This window comes from Oryctolagus cuniculus, chromosome 13, assembly GCF_051225735.1.
Source record: "Oryctolagus cuniculus isolate XC-2025 breed Fujian yellow rabbit chromosome 13, ASM5122573v1, whole genome shotgun sequence".
NCBI classification, from domain to species: Eukaryota; Metazoa; Chordata; class Mammalia; order Lagomorpha; family Leporidae; genus Oryctolagus; species Oryctolagus cuniculus.
The window spans coordinates 51,304,453-51,317,333 of NC_142879.1; the positions used below are offsets into that span (position 1 = coordinate 51,304,453).

General features: G+C 43.1%; 1 protein-coding gene across 2 annotated transcripts in view; it reads left to right on the forward strand.

The window, feature by feature from the left end:
* DISC1 (DISC1 scaffold protein) overlaps nt 1-12,881 on the forward strand; it is a 360,091-nt gene that overhangs the window by 72,079 nt on the left and 275,131 nt on the right. The window contains exons 4-5 of one of the 2 annotated variants that reach the window (XM_089311583.1): nt 1,252-1,399; nt 7,517-7,885. In XM_089311583.1, coding sequence (XP_089167709.1) covers nt 1,252-1,399; nt 7,517-7,571 — 203 coding nt within the window. In that variant the 3' untranslated portion in view covers nt 7,572-7,885. Of the gene's footprint in view, nt 1-1,251; nt 1,400-7,516; nt 7,886-12,881 lie in introns of those variants that run through there. The other variant, XM_008268257.5, reaches the window with a different exon arrangement.

The window sequence follows — 12,881 nt, forward strand, 5'->3', positions numbered from 1 at the left end:
TAGACAAGGCCATGGTCAAAGTGGAAGTTCTCTCCTCCCTTCAGAGAAAGTTACCTCCTTCTTTGATGACCCGTTCTTTCCACTGGGATCTCACTTGCAGAGATCTTTCATTTAGGGTTTTTTTTTTTTTTTTTTCCAGAGTGTCTTGGCTTTCCATGCCTGAAATACTCTCATGGGCTTGTCAACTGGATCCGCATGCCTTAAGGGCTGATTCTGAGGCCAGAGTGCTGTTTAGGACATCTGCCATTCTATGGGTCTGCTGTGTATCTCACTGAGGAATCTAATTTCTATAATTTACTTATTTTAAAGAAAACCTCTTGCAGTGAAACTATTTAAACCTGTCCTAGGAGTCCTGAAACCATTAAAAGATAAGAGTACCCTACTCTATAATGGAAGGAACCAGATGGTCATCTGTAGTGTCATAGAATTTGAGCATTGCTTCTGCCACTTCAGTGATTGTTACTGGCTCTCTCCTGATGTACAGTTCCAGAGGGACTATTTCTCTTTTGAAAGATTTTATTATTTATTTGAAAGGCAGAGTTACAGAGAGAGAAGGAAAGATGGGAAGAAGGAGAGGGAGAGAGAGAGGTAGAGAGAGGAAATATTTAAAGTTAACATCGGGTACTGTTTTTTTTCAATTGATTATATAGATAGAGCCTATCAAATTAGCATATTATTTCCAAATTATTGCTATAATTTTAAACATAATTCATATTTAGAGAAGAGAATAATTATAACCTGGATCTGGGGCAGGATTAAGATTGGGTACAAAGTTACATTTAGATAGGAACAGCTGATTGTGGTTAACTGTGGTTAATGATAATGTATTATTATGTATTATAAAATATCTAAGGATTTTAATATTCTCATTTCAAAGAATGATAACTGCATGAAGTGATAGTTGTGCTAACTACCCTGATCTGATGATTAAATGATGCCTTGAAAATCACGTTTTACCTCATAAATGTGTAAAATGTGATATAAAAGGTGCCACTCTGTGGGTCATAATTGTGAGTATGATATAAATACATAAACCTTTACATCTGAGACTTGGAAGAATGAAAGGAAGGCAGACCATGGCATTGGTAGAGAGACGGAAGGTTCTGAGAATCAGCACCGAGAGTGCTGGCCTGGAAACCAGTAAGCCTTGCAGGAGTCAACATCAACGTGGAGTCGGGCTCAGAGACACCAGCTTATGTGTTGTGATTTCATGGTTTTGCACCCCTCAATTTCATCATTTTGGGTTTCCAGCTGAGATACTACAACAAAGATTAGAAGACCTGGAGCAAGAGAAAAGCAATCTGCACTTTCAGCTCCCTTCCAGACAACTGGATCTCAGCAGCTTCCTGAGACACTTGGCAGCACAGGCCCAGGCTGCCTTGCACCAGGCCATCCAACAGTGAGTACCTGCGATTGACCCTGCTCTCTCTTAGCTCCCTTGTTGTGAAGAGCTGGAAGGAACTTAGAGGAGACTCTCAACTACTTTTCTCTGGGAAGGGTCCTTTTGTTGTTTGGGCACCTGTGGGGCATGGTTTTCTAGAAAGAACCCTCTTCTTCCAGTTGACAGGGAGTGACCCCCAATAAACACAGTGACAGAGTGGGTACTCAGCTTCCCCTGGAATCCCTATCTTCCTAGAAAGGGTCAGGAGGATTTCTACTTGTCCAGGGCAGCTGAGTCTCCTGTGACCATGGTACACCTGTAAGACCCCCACACAGTTCCCTCTTGATTGAAGGATAAAACCTTATCCTCCTCCTGACTCCACCTCCAGCTCCCTTATCTTTACTTAGTTAATTATGTACTAAAATGTTCTATCATTATTTTATTTTTAAAGTTCATTGTCCTATCTTCACCTTTACTAAGTTGGCTGCCTTTTGAAATTGTTTAATAAGTTTGCTTTCTCCCCAATCATCTCCTTCTCCTATATCCCCAGTCTCAGTGACTCATATCACCATCCCCCCAACTACCCAAGCAAGACCTGGAGACATGTTGGCTTCTCTCTATTCCTCACTCCTGACAGTCACTGCTCACCAAGTTCTTTCACCCTATTGTCTCCCTCTCTCATTCCCAGTCACTTTTCCTACCTCCTTGATAGTGCCTTAGTTCTGGTCTTTACAATTTGTAGTGTGGATTATTGCAGACGTCTCTTTGTTGGATTCATTCTTACTCCCTCTTATCCATCTTCCACTGGGCTACAGGTAGAAGTATCATGTCATGCTTATTAGTTCCTATTGCTTCCCAGATAAAATTCATGGTGTTCAGCATGACATTCAAATCCTTCATGATCCATCCATTGTCTAGCTGCCCAGGATTTAACTAAGCCATCAACAGCACATGCAGTCCACACATACTAAAGTATCTAAAGTTTCTAAATTCTGTGATGTTGCATATCTCCTTTGCCCTCACCAATAGTTGCTCATTATTCAAGACTCAACTCAGCTTCCATTTTCACCAAGCCCTGCTCATCAACCACACTGTCTCTTCCTTGAAAATTACTAGAGCACCTTGCATTACCTCACCTCTGTCTAGATCTTCAGTAAGTCTGTTTCCTTGAATATCTCTTGACTCTGACAGATGACAAGTTCTTGCGAACATGACTATATTATATTTATCTTTTTATTCCTACAGACTAGAACAATGTCTGATCCACAGCTGGTATTCTGTAAATATCAATGGAATGAGTGAACTGTAACATATATGTTTATATCTCTATATTTTGAAAGATTTATTTATTGTATATCTCTAAATATAGGTTGAAAATACATGAATATTGAGAGAGAGACTTTTAAAGGTACTTCAAAATGTTCATGGAAAGTGGAATGGAAAGATTTCTTTGCAAAATTTTTGAAATCATGCATAATATTTTCGTAATACAATTGTTCCATGAACTTGTTGAAGACTCCCTGTATATATATAGTAGCAGGTTGTCTCACCGGATTACAGAGGTTGAAAAGTTCAACATTGGCCATCTGCTACCTGGAGAGCAGAGCAGATGGTAAGGATCTAGAATCTGGAAGCCTCAGAATAAGAGAAGCTGGCCATATGGCTTCTCCTCAGAGGTCAGAGGCTCGAGACCCTCTGAGGGCTGCTAGTGTAATCCAAAGGCTGAAGAACCTTCAATATGAAGTTAACAGGCAGTAGCAGGAGGAAACACATCCCACTCAGCAAGGAAGAACCAGAGATAAAGACAGATTTTTCCTGTCTTTGACTTTTCTGTTCCTTCTGAGCCCCCAGTGGAATTTTAGTGCTCATCCACATTGAAGGTGGCTCTTCCTTCCTCAGTTGGCGGATGCACATGCCAGTCCTCATGGACACATGCAGAATTCTGCTTTCACAATTCTCTAGGCATCCCTCAATCCAGTCATGTTGACACACATCAGAGTGTCAAATTAACCATTAGAGGACAGAGCTGGGGGGGGGGGGTAGGAGGCAGGGGGAGAAGGGGTGGAGAGTAGACGGGGGAGGCTTCACTTTAGTGTTTTTTGGTGGTTGCTCCAGAGGAAAAGTCTCCTTCAGCTGTTCTTCTGAAACTCTCAGTAAGGAAGCGTTACACAACCTCTTCAAAAAACCCTGGCTGGCTTGGAGGTCAGGAAACCTGGTTCTGACCCCACCTCTTCCACTAAGCAGCTGCATGCTGTTTGATGTGGTTCCCTAAATTCTCTGCACTTCCCTCTCCTCATCTGAACGTGAAGGAGTTGAATTAGGTCATTGTTTCAAAGACTTCAGTTATTTATGTGTTATCTTGGTTTCTGTTTTGCCAGATCCACCTGCCCTATCATGGACATAACTAGAAAATTATGAAAAATATAAATATATTTCTACCAACTTCTTCCTTAAATTGTAAAATGAATATTAAAATAAATACATAGTTGGCCGGTGCCGCGGCTCACTAGGCTAATCCTCCGCCTAGCGGCGCTGGCACACCGGGTTCTAGTCCCGGTCGGGGCGCCGGATTCTGTCCCGGTTGCCCCTCTTCCAGGCCAGCTCTCTGCTGTGGCCAGGGAGTGCAGTGGAGGATGGCCCAGGTGCTTGGGCCCTGCACCCCATGGGAGACCAGGAAAAGCACCTGGCTCCTGGCTCCTGCCATCGGATCAGCGCGGTGCGCTGGCCGCAGCGCGCCGGCCGCGGCAGCCATTGGAGGGTGAACCAAGGCAAAAGGAAGACCTTTCTCTCTGTCTCTCTCTCTCACTGTCCACTCTGCCTGTCAAAAAAAAATACATAGTTGATAATTTTTTTAGGAAAAATTGTCTTTTTCTGTGCCAACTTCCCATGTAGCCTGTGACATTTGTGAACTTTGGTATCTGGATCTGTGGACTCTGCTATTGGAGGAGCGGTAGCTGCAAGTCTCGTAGAGGCCACAAGGGGGAAATAGTGCCAAGCAGGAGTCCACAGAATCCAGCGCTGGAATAGAAACAGTTCTCAGTGGGACTGTCTCTGAATCAAAGAAATCTAGAATATTTTCAAATAAATGTTATTTTTCTTGCAGAAATAAAATAGTTGCATTAACAATGCAAATTTTCAGTACTAAAAAATAGCACAGATAAGTGTGTTGCAACCTTTCTGGGATCAAGTATTTCTTTGAGTACCTGATAGATGCTTTAGACGTCTTCCCTCACAAACCACATAGGCACATATATACAAAATATTGGGTGCAGTTTCATGGGACTCACAGATCTGCTGAAGCTCACGCATTCCATCCTTTGGAGTCCTTGGGTCCTAGATTAAGAATATTTAGTTTTGTGTAAGATTTAAGGAAATATAAACACAGAAGGTACAATCAGGTACTTCATTTTTATTATTGTCATTCTATTCTTAAAAATGATTGTTACATTCAACTTTTTAATAAACACTGTTTAATTCCTTTAACTTGTGTTGAAAACACAAATCACTCATGATTTGTTCAGATCTTGTCACCAGCCCAAGGAGTTTTAACTACTTTCTGGGATTCAGCAGGTTCCTCTAATGGTAGACGTCGCTACTCAAATTGCCTGGCTCTGTCTCTCTCCATTGGTGGTTTCATGTTGAGGTGTCTCAACTCAATACGAGTCCACATGTAAAATAATTTTATTATTCTCCAGTCTCTCTTGAATCCACTTTTCCCGTTTCTATATGATATCTTAGCTAGATGACACAGATGCCTGGGCTATTTTCAGTTACTGACATTCAACCAGTCCAAACCAGTCCAGTTTGTGGCTCCAATTATAGATCCAATTTAAAGCTTGTCCTGCCCAATGTTTGGAATCCTCTCCCTATTGTCATCACTGCTTCCTCTTACCCAACAGGTGCATTTTTGAGGGAATAACTTTTTTATCATGTGCACTTGACTTGTAGGAAGTTCACTTATCTTTACCACAAAAAAAAGTGTGTATTAAGAACATACCATAATAGACCTTCTCACCCTGCTTTGTTTCTTCAGTTCCTTTACCACTAATTGAGGGCACAGTGATAAACTGGAAGTCAGTGGCTTAAGTAGAGTTGCAGCAGACCCAACTGATGTTTGCCATCTGATTTCTGCTATCAGTGGGGACAGTTCAGTCCTCACCCAATAGGTTTCTGTATAGTGGGCATTCTCTGAAGCTGTGTGAGGAAGGGCAGGGGCATATGATGTTCCTAAAGGCAACTCTCAAGACAGTGCCCTACCTACCAGCTTCTAGGAGGACAGTTCTGGGGCATGCTGCACTCATTTGCTTTCTGGAGAAGCCCTGGAAGGATGAGACCTCAGCTGCCCATGTGGTATGGTGATCAGCTTAGTAATGAACGTTTTGATGACTTTTTCTCCTCACATCCTTACTCCATTTTCTTGGCAATCATTGATCCAAAAGATAACCTGAACTCAGAAATTTGTCACAGACTCTGTTATTAGTATAACCCCAACTTAGCCAGATGTTCATGTAACAGAGCCATATGTCAGTCTTGCCTAGCATCCCCCCATTGTATGAATGAGTCCACTGGGATATTTTGGACTCGATTTGAGCTGGGAGGTTATGCTCTCCTTGTTCCCCTGGGATAAAGGAGGAAAACAATTTCCCCCAAAGGTTCCATTTCCTACAAGCGATGGGTGGGTGTTGAGAGTGGTATTTCATTGTGGCAGCAAATGTTTTGCAGTTCCCGGAGTTGGGAACCCTAAGCCCGTTGTTAGCGATTTAGAATGGAGGGCACTCAGGCTGGTGTCGTTCAGCTTCAGTTTCTAATTCTGCAGCAACAGGAAAATTCCACTCAATATCCTCTCCCAGCAAGGATCAGAAGAGAATAGAGGGGCATCTGTTCCTGCTGTATATTCCACTCAGTCAAAGGAAAGATTTTTTTTCCTTTCTGCTATGAGAGGGGTTGGCCTACTATTTACACATAATATTGACCATTTTCTATGAATCCTTTGTTTCTGTAATTATGAACTTACCTGTTTCCCATAAGATTTTCCCCAACATGTACATAGCAGCTGTTCACATTTGTAACTTAAATTGAACGTGTGTACACATGTGCATTTTCCATTGGATAACTTTATCAAAGAGCATTTTCCATTGAATAACTTAAAATACCCCCCAAAATACACAAAGATTAACAATGAACGTATGCAATGGTTTTGCAGTGGGGCTTATCAGGGCAGAGCTCTGGTTTGCCTGTCCAAATATTTCCTTCTCACATCCTTCCTTTGAGATGGAAACAGAAAAGATAAATGATGTGCAGCGTCATGATGCTGCTGGACTGAGTCATTCTTCCCCTGAACAGCTCTTCCTCTACTCCCTTTCTATCATGTGATCCTCTTTTCCCCTTTGGTTGTCAAATGGGAACAGTTTAGTATAACAGGATTCAGTGATAATCAACTGTAGGAAAAGATGCAGTGTACCAGACCAGAAAATAACTGTTGCAGCCACATGTTACTAAAGATATAAAATGATATGGATAAAAGTAATCATGGGCCGGCGCCGCGGCTCACTAGGCTAATCCTCCGCCTTGTGGCGCCGGTACCCCGGGTTCTAGTCCCGGTCGGGGCGCCGGATTCTGTCCCGGTTGCCCCTCTTCCAGGCCAGCTCTCTGCTATGGCCAGGGGGTGCAGTGGAGGATGGCCCAAGTCCTTGGGCCCTGCACCCCATGGGAGACCAGGAAAAGCACCTGGCTCCTACCATTGGATCAGCGTGGTGCGCCGGCCGCAGCGCGCCGGCCATGGCGGCCATTGGAGGGTGAACCAACGGCAAAGGAAGACCTTTCTCTCTGTCTCTCTCTCTCTCTCACTGTCCACTCTGCCTGTCAAAAAAAAAAAAAAAGTAATCATGATTACCAGTGTTCCAGGATACATTCCTGAACCCTGGATCAGAGCTGGAGGGGGGGACCCCCAAGAGCACTATCATGCCATGTGTCCTACTCTTGGGGACCCATCCAAACTTTCAGGAAGAGAAGGCAGAAAGGAAAAGAGGAGGAAAATAAGCTTAAGTGACTCACAGAGGACTCAGAATTTGTTTTAGGGGCCAGCATTGTGGTTTAGCAGGTTAAGCCACTGCTTGTGTCACTGTCTTCCCATAGGAGTGCTGTATGTTCCCGTCCTTGCTGCTCTGCTTCCAATCCAGCTCCCTGCTGATGTGCCTGGGGAAGCAGCAGAGGATGACCCAAGTGCTTGGGCCTCTGCCGCCCATGTGGGAAACCTGGACGTCTCCTGCCTCCTGGCTTCAGCCTGGCTCGGCCCCGGCCATTGTGGCCATATAGGGAGTGAACCAGTGGGTGGAAGATTCTCTCTCTCTATTTCTGTGTGTGTGTGTGTGTGTGTATGACTCTGCCTTTCAAATAAATAAATCCTTGCATAAAAAGAAACCAAAGTAGATTCAACTGAAGTCTGCACTGAGGCCAGTGCATCCCGTATAACTATAAAAGCCCAAATAAATATTATGGGTCCCACCAGCATGGAAGTCATTTCTATGAATGAGACAAGACTATATAATACAGAGAAGATCGGTTTCCCAAGGAACATGAATTCTCCATTTTGTTTCTTCTTTAGACCCAAATCACAGATGTAAAGAATTATAGTTACCTGGATAATACCTGGTGATTTTACAATGTTTTATTGTGCCAAAAATGCTGCTGTGGTGTTCTAGGATATTATTTATTGGATGCAATTGCTACTTGTAGGTTTAAAGCACTATTCTATGGTTCTATGACTTGTTAAAACCACTTGTTTGCCACCATCTTCCTAAAGAGGGAGAGATGGAAACACATGAATGATGTAACATGAATTTGATAAAGTAGACACTAGTAGAGAGCAGCAATTAACAAAAGTATTCAGAAAGGCCACATTCAGTTTTTATAGCCACAAACAGTTGTCTGAAGTGAGGCAGTGTTCCTTCTGGGTCTCATTTTTCTTTTTCTTTCTTTTTTTTTTTGAATGTGTAAAAATTTTTTTTTTATTTTTTTAACTTTTATTTATCAAATATAAATTTCCAAAGTACAACTTATGGATTACAAAGCCCCCCCCCCCATAATTTCCCTCCCACCCGCAACCCTCCCAACTCCCGCTCCCTCTCCCATTCCATTCACATCAAGATTCATTTTCAATTCTCTTTATATACAGAAGATCAATTAGGCGTATATTAAGTAAAGATTTCATCAGTTTGCACCCACACAGAATATAAAGTGTAAAATACTGTTTGAGTACTAGTTGTAGCATTAATTCACATTGAACAACACATTAAGGACAGAGATCCTACATGAGGAGTAAGTGCACAGTGACTCCTGTTGTTGACTTAACAAATTGACACTCTTGTTTATGGCATCAGTAATCACCCTAGGCTCTTGTCATGAGTTGCCAAGGCTATGGAAGCCTTTTGAGTTCACTGACTTCGATCTTATTTAGACAAGGTCATAGTTAAAGTGGAGGTTCACTCCTCCCTTCAGAGAAAGGTACCTCCTTTTTTGATGGCCTGTTCTTTCTACTGGGATCTCACTCGCAGAGATCTTCCATTCTTCCATTTAGGTTTTTTTTTTTTTTTTTTTTTTTTTTTTTGCCAGAGTGTCTTGGCTTTCCATGCTGGGCCTCATTTTTCTAACTGTGACAATGAGGACAGTGGCCTTGAAAGTTTTTGATCCTTTCTAAGACTGAAATTGTATGATACCAGTAGTAGTACACAATAGCATTTTTTTTTTCACCATGGAGACTGACATCATAGGGTATGAGAGAACGGCAGCATGCATTACACAGAAAAGCTGTATAAACCACAGCATTGCCTTGAGCAGTTCTGGTGCAGGATCTCATCACAGATGGATTTTCTGGCTTCTCCACTCCTTGGACATCTTCAATTGCCAAAGTTTCTGAAGGCAGACCACCATGCAAAGCCAAGGGCACTGGATGGCCCTCGGGATCTGGGTGCTAGGCTGGGAGGAGAGGGCTCTGTAGGTTCACATCAGGCAGTCATTAACAACTGGGAAGGGGCACCAAGGAAACTCAGAAGGATGCTTTGGCTTTGTCTCAATATTTCTCAATATGCACTCATAGCAGCCTACTGAGAATGTTATCAATGGATTGAAATTTTTCTCCTGTGCAATATAGAGCTAATTTTTCTCTGTGTATAGGATATTATTTTATAAATGAGTTTTATCCTTTTTAAAATCATTGGTGAATGGCCGGCGCCGCAGCTCACTAGGCTAATCCTCCGCCTTGCGGCGCCGGCACACCAGGTTCTAGTCCCGGTTGGGGCGCCGGATTGTGTCCCAGTTGCCCCTATTCCAGGCCAGCTCTCTGCTGTGGCCAGGGAGTGCAGTGGAGGATGGCCCAAGTCCTTGGGCCCTGCACCCCATGGGAGACCAGGAGAAGCACCTGGCTGCTGCCATTGGATCAGCGCTGTGTGCCGGCCGCGGCGGCCATTGGAGGGTGAACCAATGGCAAAGGAAGACCTTTCTCTCTGTCTCTTTCTCTCTCACTGTCCACTCTGCCTGTCCAAAAAAAAAAAAAAATCATTGGTGGAAAAGCAGTATAGAAAGGCCAATATTATTTCAGGACTGGGCTTTTACAAACAGGGTCCTGAGAAACACTGGATTTGAGAGTGGGGTTTTAGATGCGCAAATCCTCACTGGCCCCAAAGACTGATCTGACATTTATCCCAAGTGTTCTTAAGTCTTGTCCCTGAGGGATTTGTGCATTTTACATACTGATTAGTTTATAGCAACAATGCTAATTTGCACTGACTTTAGGGATTATACAGTAAGAATTATTAACTATAAAGGTAACAGCATTGCAGAAGGAAGAGGGAAAACAACTCAGAGGGCTGAAGAGTTGTAAGATGGGAACCAGTCTCTTCCTTCATTACTGAGCCACAGTTGTCCTGGAGTCATCACCCAGCTCTGGGTGGCTTTCTGTACCCAGAGTAAGAGGTGAGAGACAGAGTTTTGGTAAATCACTGGGGCTTTTCTTATGGATTAAGCAATGAATGTGATTAACAATAATATTGAGAATTCCCAGTTACCTGCCTTGTAGCTCCTCTGTAGCTAATTTTCAATTCTGTGTTCATTTCCTTCAATAACTCCCATTCCAACCCAGATGGTGTCTATTTAGGAAATTCAGAAAACTGTTGATATTAGCATAAGCAGAACAAATTGGGAAATGAATTAGTGCAAAGAAATGATCTAATGCAATATTAAACTGAATACAAACAACTTCTGAACTGTCTATTCCATAGACTCACTCCTCACTCAACAAATATTTGCTAATCCTCTGCATGATGCTGGACGTTGAGGGATCACCATGAGGTGAAGTCTGTCCCTTCCTCCCATGGCTCACAGTCTAGGATAAGTGAGCAATTGTGCTGGGACTTTGGAGCCCAGAGGTGATTCTGTTCTCATAGATGTCAGGAGCTAAGGATGATTTGGTTCCAAACACTGCCTCTTCTGATGCATGCAAATATGCTCAGACACACTGCATCTTTAATCTCCATTACTCTGTGTCGGGCACTATGGCCACCAGACAAGACGGCATCAATTTCCTTATGTAAACACTGAAGTGCTGGGAAGCTCAACAGCAAGTGCCATGAAGGGAGAGGTGCTGTCTCCTCCCCAAATGGCCTCACTTGAGAGAGAAGCTGCCTACTTTAAGTACTCAGTGGCCATTTGTTGAATAAATTTGATCCTCATTATTGTTGTATCATCATCATCATTCTCATTTTGAAAACAAGGGAAGTTAGAAAAAAAAAACAAGAAGGAAACATTAACAAAAAAATAAGCCAAGGAAGTTGACATTCAGAGAGATTAGGGAAGTTCCAGCACACGTAGCTAGAAAAAGGCAGGGCCAGTCGCCAAACCATGGCCTCTGCCTGCACTTGCTGCCCTCTCTCTGCCGTTGTGCTGCACCTGCTGGAGAGCCAGCAGAGGGCCTAATCACTGCCTGTGCTTGGGGCATGACTGAAAGCAAGGAGAGACAAGCTCCCGATTTTCCTACCAACCTGTGATTGGAAGATGGTGTCCTGAGAAGCCTGGAAACAAGGAGTCAACCTGAATTGCTTTGAGTTCTAAACTCCACTCACTGCTCTCCAAGAGCAAGTCACCTGATTTCCCTGAGACCTGGTTTCCTCACTGACAAAACCATAATGATAATGAAATTCTTCAGTAAGAAACAAATGTGATAAAAATTATAATGTGTGGTCCTCAGTATTTACTTATAGATCATTTTATTATCGTTTTAAGCATTTTAGTTATCTTTTCAATTGTTATTTGTCTTTAAACACATCAAAGAGTGAATATAGTTCTAAATTGTGTGGGATGTTATGCTATTACTTATTGTGGTAAGTGATCTTTAAGATTATGCACGGAAACTGCATCTGTTTCAGGTCCTGGAATTAAAGCATAAATCCTTTTACTGTATCTGCTCTTTTCTTTTTTTCTAAGATTTATTTATTTATCTGAAGGGATTACACAAAAGCGGGGGTTGGGGGGAGGGAGAGAGAGAGAGAGAAAGAAACAGAAACGTCTTCCATCTGCTGGTTCATTCCCTAAATGGCTGCAACGGCCGGAGCTGGGCTGATCTGAAGTCAGGAGCCAGAAGCTTCTTCCGGGTCTTCCATGTGGGTGCAGGGGCCCAAGGACTTGGGCCATCTTTTACTGCTTTCTCAGGCCATGGCAGAGACCTGGATGGGAAGTGGAGCAGCTGGGACTTGAACTGGCGCAGAAATGGGATGCCGGCACTGCATGAAAGTGGCGGCTTTACCTGCTACACCACAGCGCCGGCCCCTCTTTTCTTTACTAACTGTGAAAAGTGGAGAAGACCTTTTCCAATACTATTTCTAAACCTATTCGGGCTGCTTCCCAGCAGTGTGGTGGGAAGGCTCATTTATCTTAAAAGTGCTTCTCTAAGATTTAGGAAGCCAGAGAGTCATCCGCACCTTCAAACTGCAACCAAGAGTCTGTGACTTGAAGGGAGCTCCATCTGGCATGCGCATGTACATGGCAGGGACCCAAGTATTTGCGCTGTTATCCACCACCTCCCATGTGAATCAGCAGGAGTCTGGATTAGAAGCAGAGTCGAGACTCCATTTTAGGCATTGCAATACAGGCTGTGGGCCTTCTAAGTGGGGGCTTAACTGCCATACCACAACATGCACTTGCTACCTTTTGTGTTAGTTGATGCCATTTTCTAACAGACAGCTTCCTTCAATGGTGGACCTAGTTTTGCCTAAAGTACATTTTTTCAGCCCACCTGCATTGAGCTAGACATTGAACACTTTAAGTGTACGTTTGTCGTTTGTTGAGAATGAATTCCTACAAGACTCCTGTGAAGGCAGCACACAGCATAAGGCTCTGTCTGCAGCTACATTTTCGGCAGCATCACTGCTGCCGAATCTTATTCCTGGAAGAGAAAGAGAAGGCACCAAACAGATTTAAAGCAGTTCTTGATCATTATTTTTAAAGAATA